The sequence below is a fragment of the Pongo pygmaeus genome, chromosome 3, assembly GCF_028885625.2.
Source record: "Pongo pygmaeus isolate AG05252 chromosome 3, NHGRI_mPonPyg2-v2.0_pri, whole genome shotgun sequence".
Classification (NCBI taxonomy): domain Eukaryota; kingdom Metazoa; phylum Chordata; class Mammalia; order Primates; family Hominidae; genus Pongo; species Pongo pygmaeus.
The window spans coordinates 114,927,085-114,945,863 of NC_072376.2; the positions used below are offsets into that span (position 1 = coordinate 114,927,085).

General features: G+C 40.2%; 1 protein-coding gene across 2 annotated transcripts in view; it reads right to left on the bottom strand.

Moving 5' to 3' along the window:
* SLC39A8 (solute carrier family 39 member 8) overlaps positions 1–12,158 on the bottom strand; it is an 83,477-nt gene extending 71,319 nt beyond the window's left edge. Inside the window, exons 1-2 of one of the 2 annotated variants that reach the window (XM_054485854.2) lie at positions 11,794–11,916; positions 11,095–11,566 (exon numbers count right to left, since the gene is read on the bottom strand). In XM_054485854.2, coding sequence (XP_054341829.1) covers positions 11,095–11,313 — 219 coding nt within the window. In that variant the 5' untranslated portion in view covers positions 11,314–11,566; positions 11,794–11,916. Of the gene's footprint in view, positions 1–11,094; positions 11,567–11,793; positions 11,917–11,995 lie in introns of those variants that run through there. The other variant, XM_063663930.1, reaches the window with a different exon arrangement.
* Between the last annotated feature and the right edge of the window lie 6,621 nt (positions 12,159–18,779).

Sequence of the window (18,779 nt, forward strand, 5' to 3'; positions counted from 1 at the left end):
CATAACGTAGGTACAATTTTCCCCATTACACAAAGAGGATGTTGGAGCTTCAAGAGATTAACTAAGAGATATTTATAAGTTATTATGACAAGACTTATGTGCATTTGATATGGGAAGGGGAAAGAAAAAGTGAGGAGTCAATATTAACATCGTTTCTCAGCTTAGTTCAGTGAGCAGATAGTAATACCTATCACTAAGATGGGCAAAATAGGAATACCAAAAGATTCTGATGGAGAAAGAGATGGAGTTGATAAGTTTCGTTTGAGACAGGTTTAGACCTGTTGAGTTGGGGAAAAGAAAAGAGTTAGACATCAATTGTCAGCTGGGTGCACAAGGCTGAATCTCAAGAGAGAAATCTAAAGTAAGCCAACTCATGTAGAAAGCATCTACAGATAAATAATCACAGCCATATGAGTCCTTGAAGATATACAGAAAGAGTGTGTGACATCAAAAAAAAACAGGCTCAAGATGAAAACCTGAGGAGCACTAATATTTAAAGAATGAGCAAAGGAAATCAAAATTGAAAAGCAGCAGCCAGAGAAGTAAGAAAAACATGGCACAAACAGCTGCAAGCAAGGAAAGAATGTGTTTCAAGTAGGATGTAATCAACACCAACAAAACTATCAGAGCGGTGAGGCCTGAGAAGCACTCACTGAACCTAACAATAAGGTGGTTCCATGTGACTTGGTATAAATTTCGGGAAAGTGGTGGGGACAGAAAAAAGCCAGAACCGATGGTTTGAATAGTGACTGAGAGGTGAGAAAACAGAACAGGCATTCGCACCTTTCTATGGTCCAGTTATACACAGAAAACGAAACACAAAGATCATGGAATATTCAGGTTAGTCAGAGCACAGTGGCCTTGCTAATACAGCATCTGATTAAAATTAGCCCAAGGGAAAAGAACTGAGGATTCAAAATTGGAATGTCTGGTCTCCCAGAAAAATTTGGGCACTTTGTCTAACTTCTACCAAATGACTTATTCGTACCTCAGTTTCTGAGGGAACTGATATGTCCCAATTTTCTCACAAAATTGTTTTGAGTATCAAATGTTAATTGTCAGGAAATAACTTTGCAAGGTTAAAAACTAGTTTGTAGAGGAAGTAATAATGAGTTTTAGGGCTGGCCCTGATTATTGCAAGTACAACTTTAACAAGGGGAAGAAAAGACATTTTTTCCCTCTTTTCACTCAAACAAGAGGGGAACATCAGCAGAGAACATATTCCAGCTTCAAATAAATGATTGTACAGTTCCCAGTGGCTTCAAGAAAATGGCATTAGTTCTACCTTGACATCCAGGCACTTGGATGACACAAGAGGCACTTGGCTTTTTGAAAAATAAGTCCTTCTGTGGGATGATACTCTTCAGCATGAGAGGCAACAGTGGAAAGTGCATCGGTTATAGAATCCAGTCACCCTGGAATGGAATACGTGCTCTGCCAATATGAGTCATCTGACTTAAAGTGAGTTACTTAACCTACCTAAGGTTGAGTTTCCTCAAGGGAATAACAAGAGTGTTTACTCCATGGGATCAGGAGGTTTAACAGAATGGTGCGTAAGGAAGAACTGAGCAGGATGCCTGGAACACAAGAAGTGCTCCATAATTGTTAGTAAATATTCTTACTAGGACAGGACCTGTTTCCTCTGCCACAGTAAAGGCCCTGCCCACAACATTTGCTTAAACAGTGTTCATCCCAAGACTAGAGACAGAGCCAGTGTCTAGCTGTTCATGCTAATGTGTAGGTGAAGTAACCGAATAATATACTTACGTTCTGGGGAACTCTGCTCCTGAAGAAAACTGTAGAGCATTATGATTTAACATTCAAACTCTATTACCTGGTACCATCATAGCATGCATCTCTTAACATAAGGGACTTCATGTTTTATAGAACATATGATGAATATTTATATAAAGCAGGAACTTTTGCCAAGCTCAGAATCAGTCTACTGATTTTACTGTTCGCTGAAGTTTGGGCTAACTTTCTGTTTCCCTGCCCCTGAAGAGATACATCTCTCACTTCTTCCAGTTAGACTAAAATAATTCTCATTCTCTTATCTGTTTTCTATCCAACAGGGTTCAGCTAAATGCAGAAGGTCCTGGATTCTTCAGCTTGCAAAACCCATACAGAGGTCCATACAGATTTAGAAGTAGATCTCAATTTAAAACCGCAATTCTATCCATTTCTGGAAGTATTATATGGTTCCCCAAACATTCACATTTCAGTGTTGATGCCAATCTGGGGCAAAAATAATAAAATAAAGCCATCTTCTAAATGTAGCATCAGAAGTCCTCTGGAAGAGAGGTAATAATTTCAATGCATATTGAAGTACTCAAATTATATTACTAGTCTCTACTCCTAAGGTTTACATTTTCAAGAATTTACTACCAGTGTTTGGTGAAAGGGAAGTGGAGGTAAACTGTAAAAGCCTTTCTGAAGGTGAGTCACCATGGAAACCAAGACTGAAATCAAAAGCACTGGACTGATTTCTTATTTCTCACTGATCTTTTTTTTCATTAATTCTTGTTGTCTTTTCATGGTTGTGCTTTCTTCTTTAAGTTGACAGACGCTTGGGTGTTCAGATCGTCAATGAAGACAATTTTGTTAAGGATAATATAGCTATATCGAGTAACATAGTATTATGATGATAATAACTATGTATTGAGCACATAATTTGAGCCAGGCCCAATGCTAAGTATTTTACATAAATTGCCTTTTGTATTATGTGTTATTGGAAGCAATATAGGTAATGGAAAAAAGTCTTATATCTTTGTTGAGTTGGCACATATAACATACTAAATATATAAGTGCCCGAAATATGTTAAATGCTCAATAAATGTTAATATTGTTCTTATTTTCTAGTCCAAAAAACTGTGCTATGAGTAAGGCTCTTTTTTTCTCAATTTACAGATGTGAAAACTAAGGATTACAAAAAGAGGGTAAGTCACTTGGCTGTGATTTCCCAGGTGGTAAACAAGAGAATTAGAATTTCAGCGCAAGCTTGCCTGACTCCAGAAGCCAGACTGTAAACCATTATGCTGTATTCTCTAAGATAGTTAGAGGTCTAAGAAGCTCACCAAATAAATTGGTTACAATTATGGATTATTTTTTAATTAGGTTCAAAGAACTAAAGACTTAGAGGCATTATCAATGCTCACTTGATTTTTTTCTCCAGCTATTCAATTAGTTATTTAAAGAAAAAAAGTCAAGGTGTTAAATATTTGGCCTTCGAAGGCATAATGCTACATTTCAGGTTCACCTTTAATCTAGACTCAACAGATTTTTGTTTTTATTCTCCTTAAACTTCAGGCCAAGAAAAACAACAGAGTATCTTTAGAAAGAGACGGAAGCCAAATTAAACAAGACTCCATTCTGAATGTTTTCTATGCTCCCAAATCCTATCAACACAAAGGTAATTTGATGAAAGGTTCATTTCTTTGTAAAATAAATCTCAAGACTACTGAAACAGACAATTGGGAATATTTTGAGAATAAATTAATTAGTTTTGATTACAAACAGGAATCTACTGTTATATAAAGTTGGAAATGGGAAAATTCTGAAAATTACATAGTTTTTTAGATAGAGTTTAGTAACATTCTTTTTTTAAAATAAATTGCATTGTAAATGACCCTAATACTAGCTGTTTGCACTTAGTAATGTGTACATCCCTTGAGGAAACACCACTTGGAATACAAGTAACTTGCAAACCCATTACCAGCCACATTAAATTGCCTTCATTAGATGTTGCTTTTCTTTTCCTGAGGATCACTGATCCTTCTCAACTTCAGGCCTTATTTTCCATTTCTATTTATATTCCTATTTTTCTCCCCCAACCCCTACTACCACCAAAAGGAATTCACTTTTCTCCAAAAAAAAAGAATCAAAAGTATATTAAATGTAAAGAAAACACCTTTAAACGATTATTATGGTTGAAAAGTAATGGGTTTTTATGACTAGGAAGCAGAAAATTACGTCCCTGCCCCTCAATATATCCCAAGATAAGAATAAATCATGGAAAGCATAACAGCTGCAAATCTCCCACCCAGATGAGAGAACATCCCTAGGGAACATCCCTAGAGAGAAATAAAGATCTATCCCAATTATGGAAAGTTCACCTGATAGCTGTGTGAGAAAGCTCAAACTGCCTCCTCGTAGCACTGTCTTACCTATAGTTAAGAGTCAGTGATTCTGTTGAAGTACTTGGCTCGGCTCACCTACTCTTCCCTCCTTGCTTCAACTCATTCCCCAACACCTATGCACAAACCACTTTCTCCAGTGTTGTGCAGTTAAGAATGCAATTGCTTCAGAGGCATCATAAGGGAAGATTTCCATTCTAAACTGCCAGAAGAGACAGTGGATTCATTGGCAGAAAACTTCTAGCATAAAAGTGACAAATGAACTGAAAGGTTTCATACTAGACATGCCTGAAGTCTATCCATAGAAGAAAGTACTATTGTTGCTCAAAATATAGTCCCTTAAAAAAATTCATTATATATGAAACAATAAAAGAAAATTTCATCCTCTAAAAAAGAATTCATGTAATTCACATGAAAATTCATCACATTTGGTATAAGCAAGAGTTCAATCAATAAATTTTTAAAAAGCCAAACCAGATAAGCCAAATGACTGAGTTATAACTTTTCCAAGAGGCATTTCCAACCCCAAAAAATCCCTCACCTTTCTAAACTAGTGGCAGATGTTTTCTAGTATCCATGTGACAATCATATATGGCCTTGTGATATGTTTTACAATGTCTGCTTTCGTGATTACTGCAGCTTTGCCTTCCATAGTTACTTTTCACAGTTTCCATCTTATTTCTTTTTTTTTTTTTTTTTTTTTTTTTGAGATGGAGTCTCACTTTGTCACCCAGGCTGGAGTGCAGTGGTGCCATCTCAGCTCACTGCAAGCTCTGCCTCCCGGGTTCATGCCATTCTCCTGCCTCAGCCTCCTGAGTAGCTGGGACTACAGGTGCCCACCACCATGCCCAGCTAATTTTTTGTATTTTTAGTAGAGATGGGGTTTCACCATGTTAACCAGGATGGTCTTGATCTCCTGACCTCATGATCTGCCCCCCTCAGGCTCCCAAAGTGCTGGGATTACAGGCGTTAGCCACCGCGCCCAGCCTCCATCTTGTTTCTTAATTATAAAGTCTCTGAGGACAAAGACAAGTCATCATCATCGTAGCCTCCACAGCTCTAGTACCATTTCCTTAATGTGACTAAGCAATGTAGCCAGATAGGCAGTCGATGACTAGTAACTTCTGTCTGTAGTTCAAAATCTAAGGTCATGGTTGCTCTAGCTAGAGAAAGTATGGTTTTCTAGATTGTAATTCAAAAAATGCACTATAGCATAGTGTGTAAGATTGCCTGAGGTTCTACCACTTACTTCGTGACGTTGGTCCAGTTACTTAACCTCTCTGTGCCACATTTTTCTTACGCATAAAATGAAGATAATAATGGGACCTTTATCATAGAGTTGGTATGAGTATGAAATGTGATCATACAAATAAATTGGTTAAGGGAGTAATGCCACACAGTAAAAGATTAATAAATCCTAGCTATAATTATTATATTACATATAAAAGGGTTCATATGACTCCTAGAATAGTGGGTAAAGATGTGATTTTGGGAGTTAGATATGAAAGGAATGAAAAGCATTTTCCTAATGGATCCCAATCACACCTGGCATCAAGGCAAACTAAGCTCTTGACATCACACTCAAATGAATTACGAATGTCCCTCATTTTCCCAAAGCCTTGAAATACAATCAACATACTGTACACAATCAACTTATGTGAGAGTGATCTAATAGATCAGAATGGAGCCATTGTCTTGGAGGATTCTTGACAAGAGACCCAGGTAACCTCACCCTCTGTCCTGCCCTTCCAGTTTCTCACCTGAACAAGCAGGTTAGAAGGCATTCCTAGAAGGTTTACCCCCACCATTTCTCAGCACATAAAGGGGGGAAAAAAAAGAACAAATGTTCTTTATCTCTTCTGTCCACAGTCAGTGCTTCCCAGAAACATCCTCATCTAACCCATCATTACCCCCACCCCAAGAAAAAGTGCAGTAGATGACAACAGGCAATGCAAAAAACATGTTTGCAGTATCCACACACATACATACGCTCCTTTTTGCTACATACCACTAGCCTGGCCATCCATTAATATGAGCCCAGAGTTATTCTTTCTCCTTCTGGCATCACAGGTCCAGAAGATAATGAAGGAAGAGATCTAACAATACTTAAATAAATATCCATTACAGGCAAAATATTGAAATAGAAAAGGCTTATCTTTGGGGCATTTTGCATACTCTTCAGCCATGCCTGCTCTTCTTGAAGTCTCTGAAGGCAGAGCCTTTATATTACCTTCCGACTTTCTCCAAATTCAAGTGGTCCTTACATGTCATGAAATCCACTGCAGATGGCTCCCTAGCTCCCACCTTGACCCACTCCAATACATTCCACACTCCCATGTCAGATTAATGTTCTGAAAACACAGGTCTTATCTCACTTTGGTTTTTAAACACATTTATTCCTAGTGTTCCATTATTGGAACACTAAGCATGTGGGAATTATTTATATCCCACTGCTCAAGGTCATTGCCAAGGTCTGATTGCAAAAATTCAAAAAATTGCAATCTCAGGCATAAATGGGTTAGTTCCTTAATCAGGCATATCACTGTATCGTGCATTATAATTATATGTGCATATGTCATACCTCCTCCAATAGACTGTAAAGTCATGTGAGGACTCAAATTATTGAACTCATCTTAAACCATCTTCACCCATCTATTCAAAAAAATTATAATGAATACATGTTATAAACCAGGCACTACACTAGTCCCTAGAGAGAGGAGTCAGACCATGCCCTTCAACTTGTTAAAAATCTTTTGGAGGGTAGAGGGAGGCAGCAGGGGTTATAGCCACATAAGCAGAAAACTGTAATACATATAAAACAATTTACATGTTATAATATAATTGCAATATATAATATGTTATAATTGCACAAGCACCAAGAAATACAGGATTGCATTGAAGGGACTTTGACTATACTCTTGAGAAGATCAAGAAAGGCTTCTCAGAAGAAGTAATGTCTAAACTGATACCAGAGCATAATCAGGTATTTCTAGAGAACCACGCAGTGTAACTGGTCCATTAAGATTGGAACTGTGACAAAGGATACGGTTTAAGAAACAGGGACCAAATCAGAAAAGCCACTATAAGTGTTCTTAGTTTATCTAAAAGTCACTGAATTGTTTAACAGGATGAATGATACGATCAGATTTGTATTTTTAAATAACCATTCAAATTAGAGTGCAGCAGTCATTTAAAGTGTCTGTTGCACACATGAATAGTTAAGTGACATCAGCACGGTAAAAAATATTTCAGGAATTCAGAAAATAGAGAAATCAGTAAATCAGTGCTGGATGTGATACCCCAGAAAGGTTTTATGGTGAAGTTTAACTGGGCTTAAAAGAGTAGATTTTCACAGGGCAATTCAAGAAAAAGAAGAACATTTCAGTCAAAGGTAGGAAAGGTCCAAGGAAGATAATGAGTTAAGAAGTGGTTGAGCAAAAGCTTATGGGAATCCACAGAGCAGTGAGTAGTTTAGTTTAGTGGGTGCTAGGTCTGGAGAGGTAGGTTGACACACGAGGATCAGGCCTTAAATGCTAGGCTCAAGATTTAGAGTTTGCCAGCTAAGAGACAGTTCATGGAGGCTTTTTGAAAGAGTGTTGCTTTGAGAAGACTGAACATGAATTGAAAAAGGTTAAAAACAGAACTTGGCTACCAGTAGAAACGTGAGAAGAAAAAAACTATGTGCAATACAGGAGATGGGCTGCAAGATATATATCAAAAAATATATATCAGAAGAAGAAACTCTGAATGGAGGCATTTCCAGCAGCTCAGTGTGATAATTTAGAAAATAGGATCTTCCTTTTATCAGGCTGTTTAACCACTATCTACACATAAGAACTTGAAAATACAGTGTTTGAAAGAGGAAATGAGGAAAAGGAACATTTGAAGAATGAGAAAGGAACAGCTGAACAAACAAAAGGCAGCACTGAGGCCATTCTTAAATGTCCTAGATTAATAACCCAGGGGTATCCAGATATCTGGGGCTTCCCTGTGTATTCTAGGAACTCCCCTCAATAGATCAGACCTTTATCCAGAAATGAGGGCCCCAGAGACCCACTTGGCTAAAAGGGCTCCCTCCTCTTTGTTGTTTGGGTCACTGCTTCTACCTAACTCTTTGCACTGTCAGTAGCTATAAGAAGCAAAACTATTGGCTCAATTGTTCTACTGTCTACAGTTTGAACTCTGACCTCTTTGATATCCCAAAGCAACAAGCTAATTTAGTAGTACTTACTTGAGGATACAGAAGAAAAATATTTAGAAAACCTTCCAAAATTGTCTAACAAAACTCCAGAGTTCATTAGTCTATTACCTGAGAAGAGCTGACCTAATAAATATCACAGCCTTCAACCAAAAGAACAATGTTATTTGAAAACTAAGTCTTGTAGAAGATTCAATAAATTCCTGGACCTTGAAACAAATTTTGTCTTCTTAGCCTTTTTCAAAGCCAAAAACCAGTGTCTCACAATAGACATGTGCGTTGTTTATTCCACCCTGTGAGGAAACTGAAGTTGTATTCCTTAGGGTATGTAAGCATTAATGACCCTAAAATTTTACTCCAGAATTGGGTGGTTTCGCACTGGAGCATACATGAATGCCGTGGGCTCTAGTCCATCACTTACCAGCAAATCAATGGATTCTTTTGCATTGGTATTTCATTTGTCATCGTTTAACCAATGATTATTGTTATCATTAGGACTTTTTAGAACATCATGCAGGGTACCGTGTGGCTCATGCCTGTAATCCCAGCACTTTGGGAGGCCGAGGCTGGCGGATCACCTGAGGTCGGGAGTTTGAGACCAGACTGACCAACAGGTAGAAACCCCATCTCTACTAAAAATACAAATTAGCCTGGTGTGGTGGCACACGCCTGTAATCCCAGCTACCTGGAAGGCTAAGGCGGGAGAATTGCTTGAACCCGGGAGGCGGAGGTAGTGGTGAACCGAGATCGTGCCATTGCACTCCAGCCTGAGCAACAACAGTAAAACTCAGTCTCAAAAAAAAAAAAAAAAAAAAAAAGTGAGAACATCAAAGAGATGTTTGTGAGGCTTATTAAGTGGTAAATTTTCCTTGGCTTCCTTTTCTTTCCAAGGTAATTATGGGCTTCTTCCTGTCTCTTTTTGATGCCCACAGAGGCCATAATGAGGGCAGTTAAATATGCAAACATAAGAATGAGAAAACAGGTGTCAAGATACATATAATTTTACCTATTGAGACATCCTACCTGCTAATAAACAGAGAATCGTATTACTGGCACACTTAACCAATTTTCCTAAATAATTTAGGCATGTTTTCCAATGTCTTTGCAAAGGTGGTGTGGGGAGGTCTTTTGCCCCTTTAAAATTCATCAAACACCTCTAGACACTGCAAGATAAGGAGGAGGTCATGCAAGTCAAAACAATGTGTGGGCTACAGATATGCAGCTTCAAGTCAATCCTCTAAACTTCTTTCCAAGCATGTGACCATACCTACCTGGAAATACTGGAGTCAGCTCAGCTGTTTCCCCTATTTGATAAGAAAAGAATGCAACTAGCCAGCAAATACTTTATTTTCTTAAATATTAACATAATTTGTGGGCATTTCCATTTTTCCAACACATCATTTCTCAGATATTACCCCAGATAAAATACCATGCCCAGAACTGGAACTATAGACAATTTACTAAAGAACATGCATAAGGGGACCACAAAACCCTTCTAGGTCAAAGAGAGACCACCTCTGACATGCCATGGCATCAGAAAGTTCTACTTTACTTAAGAGCCATATACTTTAATTGTGGTAAGATATTTCTAACAAAAAGAAGATCTACGTATAATGTTATTAGCATGGAATTTATTTGATTACAGTTTCCCTAACTGTAATCTAAAGTCACATTCATTAGGAAACGCCAAATTTCCAAGAGCAAAGTATAATATGCAGCATTTCCCAAACATCTTGGACCCCAAAAACTTCTTGTAACAAACTAACATCGTCCAAAAACGACAAACAATATGGAAAATACTGTATTCTGCCCTCCAATATCAGTTGTCAGTGGGACAGGAGTAAAGGAAAACAAGTCAAAGCACTGAGTTAACTGAGTTTTAAAAGACGGAGAGCAGTTTTGGAAGGATGCAGAAACTACACTTTGTCTACTTCACAATTTTAAGAACTACCCAATCACAGAGTATTTATTCTAGAAATGATTAGGAATAATTTGATTTTATGTTTACAAAGAGGTATGATGTTTAATTGATCCTACGTAGTTTGAAGCTTGTTCTTAAACCCAAGGTATTGCCAAATGCCTAGTAGTAGTACCCTGTTTATGTACTGAAAAATGTTTTTTTTAATCATTTTGGAGAAATACTAGAATCAAATATTTGACCTGACATATGACAAGGAACTAACAATATAAGCCTAGTCTACCACCATCTGGATGACCAAATTAGAATCTTGGTCTCAAGGCCGCCCCTGTTTCAGCCCTGAATGCCTCATGTAATGTACACAAGAGCCAAAACTACATTATATCTCGTTTTCAAATAGCACTAGTTACCCACCGGGCAACTGTTAACCAGGGTGGCATGTGATAATCTTCCTTGCTAACCTTGTAGGAAGTGTGCGAGCCGTTATCTTTCTGGGAAGATTTAAGTAACTCATTCCCATCTAAAAAGTATCTGTTAAAGAGGCGTCACACCCTCAACTACTTCATAAAGTTTTCTATAAAATGTTACAATCACCAGAGTCGGACCTCTCAGTTCATCAGGCGTAAAACTGCACTTTCTGGCTGCCAAATCCCTTAACAACGTTAACCTTTTAATCCTTCAGCCTCGTCTAGTGAAAAGCAAGTGTCACCAGATACCGCCTTCTACTTGAGAAATATAACAAGATTCTTTCTCCTGCACTTTTCCCAAATAAAAACGGCTCATATACAAAGTGAAGTCTAGGGACACCCACAGTACGGAGGGCCGCCCGGGCCTGGCGGCCTTACCTGGTTGAAGTGCAGCTGGCCAGGCTCCGGGACGCCCACGCGGGAGGCGGCTCCCATCTGCTCCAGCAAGTGCTGGAGCTGCGCCGCCGACAGGCTCAGATTCGCGCCGAACACGCTCAGCACATCCTCGCTGAAGGCGAGCCCTGGCCCCTCCGCCACTCCTCCGAGGCCGGCGGCCGCCAGCAGCAGGAGCCCGGCCACCGCCCGGCCCGGGGCCATCCCGGCCTGGGCTTCCCCTTGAGGGCCCGCGACGGGCTGCCGCGCAGAGGGACGCGCGCGGGCGCACTGGCGTCCGTGCCCAAGGGCGGGAGCGTCAGTGCTCGGCGCTGCTCCGAGTCAGTGGTGGCGCGGGACGCCCCTGGTTCTCCGACGCCTTCGAAAGAACAGCAGCTCGCGACCTGCGGGGCATTGAAGTGGCAGCGCAGCCGCGGGGAGCGATAGGCGGTGTGGGCCCCCCGGCCTCCTGGAGAGCCTGAGATAAAGAGGACAAAGGGGGACAGAGATAAAGGCCACCAGGGCACCAGCCGGCCGGCTCCAGAAACGCTGCGTGGCAGTAGCCCTCAAACGCCCGGCCGGGCATGGGGCCAGACGCCCCGGATCCGGGTTTGCAAACGCCCCAGGATTTGCGTACATATGCTCCTCCCGGATATAATGCCCCAAACCACGCCACTTCTTAGGAAAAACTAAAACCACACTAACTGTAGAACTCCACCTCCTCTTCCTGTCTTTCTGCTTTATTCTCTCCGCCGCAAACTTAGAAGTGAGACGTGCAGTCCCCAAGGAGCTGCAGAAAAGAGCTCTTCCGGAGTCCTGGGGATTGCGCGTTTAAAGGGGACCCTCCCTCTCCCCGGATTTTCTCTGGGCTTGGCAAGTTAATCGGAAGCACTCGCTGGCCTCTCACCTCTCCTATCTGTTTGTTTCTGTCTGTCTCTGCGTCTTTCTCTCTGCGTGTCAACGTAAGACTCGGTCTCTGGATCTCTCTCTTTCTGTCTCCCACTCCCACAACCTCTGTATCTCTGACAGGTCCGCGGTGAAACTCCGCGATCCGCTCCGGCGCTCTTCACAAATAAGGGGAGGAGGGCCGTGTCCCCGCCTCTGTAGCACGTGGTGACCCATTTCCCCAGCCTGAACTCCCGCGCGCGTCCACGCCGGGGCGCAGGACCGCCGGCCTTCCCTCCGCGGGCGCTGCTCATTCCCAGCATCAGCCATGCCCTCTTCCCCAGCATCAGCCATGCCCTCTTCCCCACCCTCATCCCTGAGGGTTAACTGATGCCACCTCCGCGTCGGGATCCCTAACTCCTCTCTGGTCTCGGGGACGCATGCACCTTTTCGTGACCTTGATGAAACCAGCTTCCTGAAATGGAGCCTGGAGACCCTTGCATTGTCTACATAATTAACAGGAATTGCTTTTTTTCTCACTTCTTAAAATCAGAGGAGAAAGAGGAAATCCAATGGTAGCGGTGGCGGGCTAGCTGAGCCAGCACTGCCCAAGCCGGCCCTTCCTGGCGGGATATCCGCAGATCAGAGGAATGTTTATTTGTTCATGTGGGGGCTCAAGAAAAGCTGACTTAGGTGTGATGTCAACAGGTTTGTGTAAAGTGAGTGTGGTGTTTGAGGCAGTTTGCATCTGGTGGATATAGTAGTTCAGGTGTAAAGTGAAACCATGCTTCACTGTTAGATGGCTGTGAAAGGAAAATAAATCTTGAGACTCCAAAATCACCAAGCTAAAGGGAAACATCAAGCAGGGACCAGCTTAGGGCAAACCTGCCTGCCATTCTATTCAAATTCATCCCTCTGAGGCTCACCTGAGACAAATGCATATCTGATAGCTTTCTCTTCTCCAATGTTTATGCAAAAAATGCAGATTCACTGGGCCAGACTTAACTGTCTATTCAGTGGAAGGCTGATCATGGCCTCAAAAGAATGCAACGTTTTGTCTCTTGTCTATTATACTTCTAACCTGGAAGCCCCCACGTCCAGTTGTCTCACCTTACTGGACTGAACCAATGTACATCTTACACATATTGATTGATGTCTCATGTCTCTCTAAAATACATAAAAGCAAACTGTACCCCCGGCCACCTTGGGCACATGTCTCAGGACTTCCTGAGGCTGTGTCAGGGGCACATCCTTAACCTTGCCAAAATAAACTTTCTAAATTGACTGAGACCTGTCTCAGATATTTTGCATTCATGTGACTAAGGACAATAAAAAGAATTCAAGATGCCGTTCTTGCCTTTCATCAGGAGAATGCACAGCCTCCTAAAATAGCACATTTTAAAGAGACATTAAGTCTAGACAAAGGGGAAAAGATGGGGAAAGGGAAAAAATCTTAATCTTAGAAGAGGAACCTAAAGACATAACTGCAGAAGAAAGAGACAGGTAGAGAACATTCCCAGAGGCTAAGGATCTAGGCAGACGAAGCTGAAGGATTGTCATATGGAAGAAGGTTTAACTATATTATATCTAACTTCAGAGGACAGAAGGCAGCAGTCATGGGGCAAAGTCACCCAGAGGAAGGTTTCTGTGGAATTGTAAGGCATGGCTGCCTTGGAAGACAGTGATTTCTCCATGATCAAAAGTGATTCAATTCAACAGATCCTGGGTGACCACCTTTAGTACGTGGTAGGAGGATTCATGTCTGAAGGGAGATGAACTAAATGATCTTAATACTGTGCTCTTTCCAATTATAAAATCTACATATTTGTTAATAATAATTTACAGAATTATGTTGATGCTAAAAGGGCAAATATTTCACCTAAGGGCCAGAAGTAAGTTAATATCACAGTTGTGCTCTTAAATCACTCAGCTCGTGGGACTCTTCAAGCCTTTCATTGGATTTTAAAATATAGTTTGTTGCCTATTTTTCCTTTGGACCTCCGTGATGCAAAATGATTTTTGGAAATTAATGAATGCTCTAAATGGCTAATCTATACCCAGCAAGTTGTTTATTTCCAGCTTTTCTAAGACTAAATTTGTTCATAAAGTGTTAGATTTTAACAAATATAAAAGGTTTTTAAAAATACAAATCTTGGCTGGGCACTGTGGCTCACACCTGTAATCTCAGCACTTTGGGAGAATAAGGTGGGCAGATAGCTTGAGATGAGGAGTTCAGACCAACCTGGCCAACATGTAAAAACCCTGTGTCTACTAAAAGTACAAAAATTAGCCAGGCATGGTGGCGCGCGCATGTAATCCCTGCTACTTGGGAGGCTGAGGCATGAAAATCGCTTGAACCTAGGAGACAGAGGTTGCAGTGAGCCAAGATCAGGACACTGCACTCCAGCCTGGGTGACAGAGTGAGACTCTGCCTCAAAAAAGAAAATAATAAAAATACAAATACAAATCTTACATTGTGGGATTTTTAGAATATATAATTTATCTATTTATCAGTCATTCATGTCTATGCACATACATTTTGCCAGCCCATCAACTCCACAAAATAAGAAACAGTAAAACAAATGACCAACCCGCATGCCAACTTTACTAAGCCCAGTTAACATAATGCAATTAAGAGAAAGTGTTCAGAAAATTTCAGGTTACTAACTACCAAATAGGTAAGGCTAATTTCTAGATCATCCAGTCTAATAAACTATAATCACCAAAGAACTACAGGTTAGGCATGTCTAATTCAAAAATTCCAAATCCAAAATACTGCAAAATATGAAACTTTTTGAGTGCTGAAATGACATCAATGGAAAATTCTACACCTGACCTCATTTGACAGGTGTACAAAATTATTGGAAATATTATATAGAATTACTTTCAGCCTATGTTTATAGGGTGTATATGAAACATTAATGAATTTTGTGTTTAGACTTGGGTCCCATGCCCAAAATATCTCATTTTATATATATGTAAATATTCAGAAATCTTTAATAATCCAAATTTGAAACACTTCTGGTCCCAAGCATTTCAAATCAATTCATAACCAAATAATGTTTCATTTACTTATTTATTTATTTTTTAAGAGGCAGGATCTCACTATGTTGCTCAAGCTGGGATGCAGTGGCTACTCACAGGTACAATCCAACTATTGACCACCACGGAGTTTTGACCTACTCCATTCAGATCTGAGCCAGTTCACACCTCCTCAGACAGCCTGGTGGTCCCCAGTCACCACCACCCCACACCTGAAGGTCATCATATTGATGCCAAACTTAGTGATTGGCACAGCCCACTACATCCCAGAACTCCTGGGCTCGAGTGATCCTCCCACCTCAGCCTCCTCAATAGCTGGGATTACAGGCCTGTGCCACTGCACCCAGCCAGATAAATTTTAGGGTCCAAATTCTGTAAGTAATATTATTACAAAAGAAAAACACTTCCAATTTAAAATATAATGTATAATGTATAAAATATATTTTTCTTAGAAATTTGCCTTAAAGGTCGAGTACTTTTAAATGATAATGAGGGTAGCATGCCAAGTACACTGGCCAGGGTGTTGAAAAATGTCACGTTTCTGACTCAGGCACTTGGGAAACATGGGAAAGTCATTTGACCTCACCAGGATGAATTCCCTCATCTGTAAAACAAGATAATTGGGACAGAAGAATATCAAGTCTCCATTCCAGCTTTTTTATTTCTAAGTGTCTAATTTGGAAGTAACTTATCAGAACAAAACATGAAACACCTAAAAAAGAAATAAGACTTCACTTCCCCAAGTGAACGGAGAGTTAACTTCAAATCTTACTTTCTCTAATGATTTCAGTTTTTTCTCAGTTCATATCTTTTGTGACTATTGCAAATATGAAGCAAACTGGCCTCTTCTAAACATTTTCATGCATGCATTTTCTCTGTGTAAGGACTAATAAGGAAATCTAAAAAATGGCACACCCCTTTCTCTTCTTCTTCCCTTCTCTTCCTTACCATCCAGCCTGGAAGTCGTTGGGTGGAGTATAGCAGTGTCTGTGTGGAGGGGAGCCATAGTGACCCAAAGAGGGGTGTTGGAGCTTGAACAAGAAAAAAAGGATATCTAAGTAGGAGAGAACACAGCGTGGACAGTAAGAGCCCAAGTAGGGTCCTGAAGGTGTCCAGATTTGGGAAGAGACATGGGAAATCAGAGCTGCATCACTAATGGGATAAGGGTGTATGTGTGTGCACAAGCACTGACTATCAGACCCAAGTATGATCAGCAGAGCATCCTTCCCAGCATGATCTGTCAGAGCCCAAGCTGGAAGAGTAGGGTGCCCACCAAAGTAGTGGCCAGGTGTTGGGTGCCAGAGACTGAGCACAGCTGGGAAGCATCCATGGATCTAGGGGAGAGAGAAAGAGTCAGCCAGTGTGGAGAGTCAGAGCCTGAGAAGGTGATGAAGGCAGTCAGGCCTGATGGTGGTCATAACAGAATGTCAGAGATAGGCAAGGGGGAGGAGGTGACACTGAAGAGCAGTAGCATGAGGTATCAGAGTCTGTGCAGTGAGGATGGCAGCCTGGCATGGTGTGTCAGAACCCGAAGAGGATAAGGAAGGAATCAGTGGGGAAGAGGATGGCAGCAGAAATACATGAGTTATACATAAGGGGGTTCATTAAATAAGTAAATATATTAGATTATAATAGCCAGTTTTCTCGTCATCACAGAAGGGAGTTGCAAATATGGAGAGGGAGAAAACTAGAATGAACGAACCCTCTGGTCTTAGGTTGGAATTGGAGAGCTCAGTATCAATTCATGGTTTGCAGTGTAGAAACATATATATATAGAGAGAGAGAGAGAGAGAGAGAGAGAGAGAGAGAGAGAGGGTTGTAAATAATTACCAGCTCTGTCCACTGACAGGGTCTGAGAACAATGACACTAATATCAAAGAGCAAAACTAGGGCACTGAGCTTGGCTTCTAAATATTACTATTCTCTACTAAACAGAACCAGAGCCCCTTAGAAAAAGGGCTGATTCCAGAAGCAAACAGACAAAGAACAGGATGAACCTGGAATATCACCCTGTGCTTGAAAGCAAGGGAATGGTTCAAAAATGCAGAAATGCATGTTACATTATTCCAAGATAACATGAGATTAGCAACTTACTCTAAAATGGATCAGAAGGAATAAAAGTATTTTTACTGTGCTGGCCACTTTTCTGTAAGTACCTCATAATTTTAAAATTTAAACATTGAATACCAATGAGGAAAGGAGAAAGTTCCTGCAACAAATTACATTAAAATTAAATCTAAAATTTTACAAAAAGTATAATTTTCAGTGAAATTAATTTACTCACGAATTAGTGAGAAATTAATTTACTCACGAATTAGTGAGAAATTAAATTACTCACTAATACATATTTTTAGCATTTGCATCACAGTCCCTTGTGTCTGGAATACAAGAATGAAAAGAGACTCCTTATTTTACTCTTAAGTAGCTTGTAGTTACAGGTTGGAGGAAGGTGAAAGATGGTTGCTGTAATGAAGACTTTAAATGTTGCGGTGGAGAGAGATAGGAGCACCAGTGTCTGCAGATGATAGTGAGCAAATAGTTTACAGAGTGGGCAAACCCTGAGCTTTAAGGATAAGTAGAAGTTTGAAAGAAAGACAAAAAAAAAGGAAGAACATTCCAAGATGAGAAAATGCAAAATAAAATGCCCTGAGAGGCCTGAGAGAATAAAGAGAACTGCAAGGGGTTTCTTGGAATTGGAGAATCTGGAATATAAAGGCAGCATCTGGCAGAATCAGGAAAAGTCTCAAAGTTCCAAGTCTTTGTCTAAGGATGTCCCCAAAGATTCCTTATGATCATCTGAGGCAACAACAACAAAATCTCTTCAGTGAATTTAAACCTCTTTATCCTGTATTATCAGTATCAGTATTTAGTCCTCATTATTACAAATAAGCCATACCTAAAATGCTCAAATAAGACCAAGATAATGATTCTATTTGGACCATCTATGTCTATTCAGCCATCCATACCAGAGACAGCATAGGTAGGAATCAGATTTCTGCAAGGCCCCTCTTAACTTAATTCCTAATCTCTAAAATGGGGATTAAAATAATACCTGCTCAATTTACCTCACTGAATAATTGTGAAAATCAGATGTGATAAAGTATGTGAAATCTCTTTATCAACTGTAAAGCAGAATGCAGGTGTTATCATATGCTGGAATGGTAGGGTAACATGACCCGTGTAATAGGCCTAGCAAAGGGCCAATGGGAAATGGACAAGAACAATCAAGAATATCTCAGAACAAAGACTACTTTATACCTTACAAAACTCAGGTTTTTTTCTAGGAAATTAAAGTGCTAATCAGAAATGGAAAGATCCATAAATTACACCAAGTCTAATCTTGTCATTTAGGGGATAAGGAAAAGAATGCTCAGGAGAGTTAAGCGGTATGGCCAAGTAACACATTTAGACCGGAACAGAAGCCCACCCAAACTTGTCTTTTTCCATTTCACCACCACAAAATAAACACCGGTCAATGTTTCAAGGATAACACCCTTATGACTTGAATGTGATTGAGAAAGTAAATTGGAAATTATACTAACCTATGTTCTTCCTAGTGCTTCTTCTTCATCCCTTTTCTTTAATTATTTTCTAATGAACCAGTGTCCCCACCCTTTAGGCTGCTGTTTCACCTGAGCTTACCCAGCATTATCTCAGCATGGTTTTGGTGCTTTATAATTCTATAAATTTTAAAATTATTATTAGAATGTTGGGAAATTTTATATATACTAACATGGAAATATACTGAGTAAATTAATGAAAAA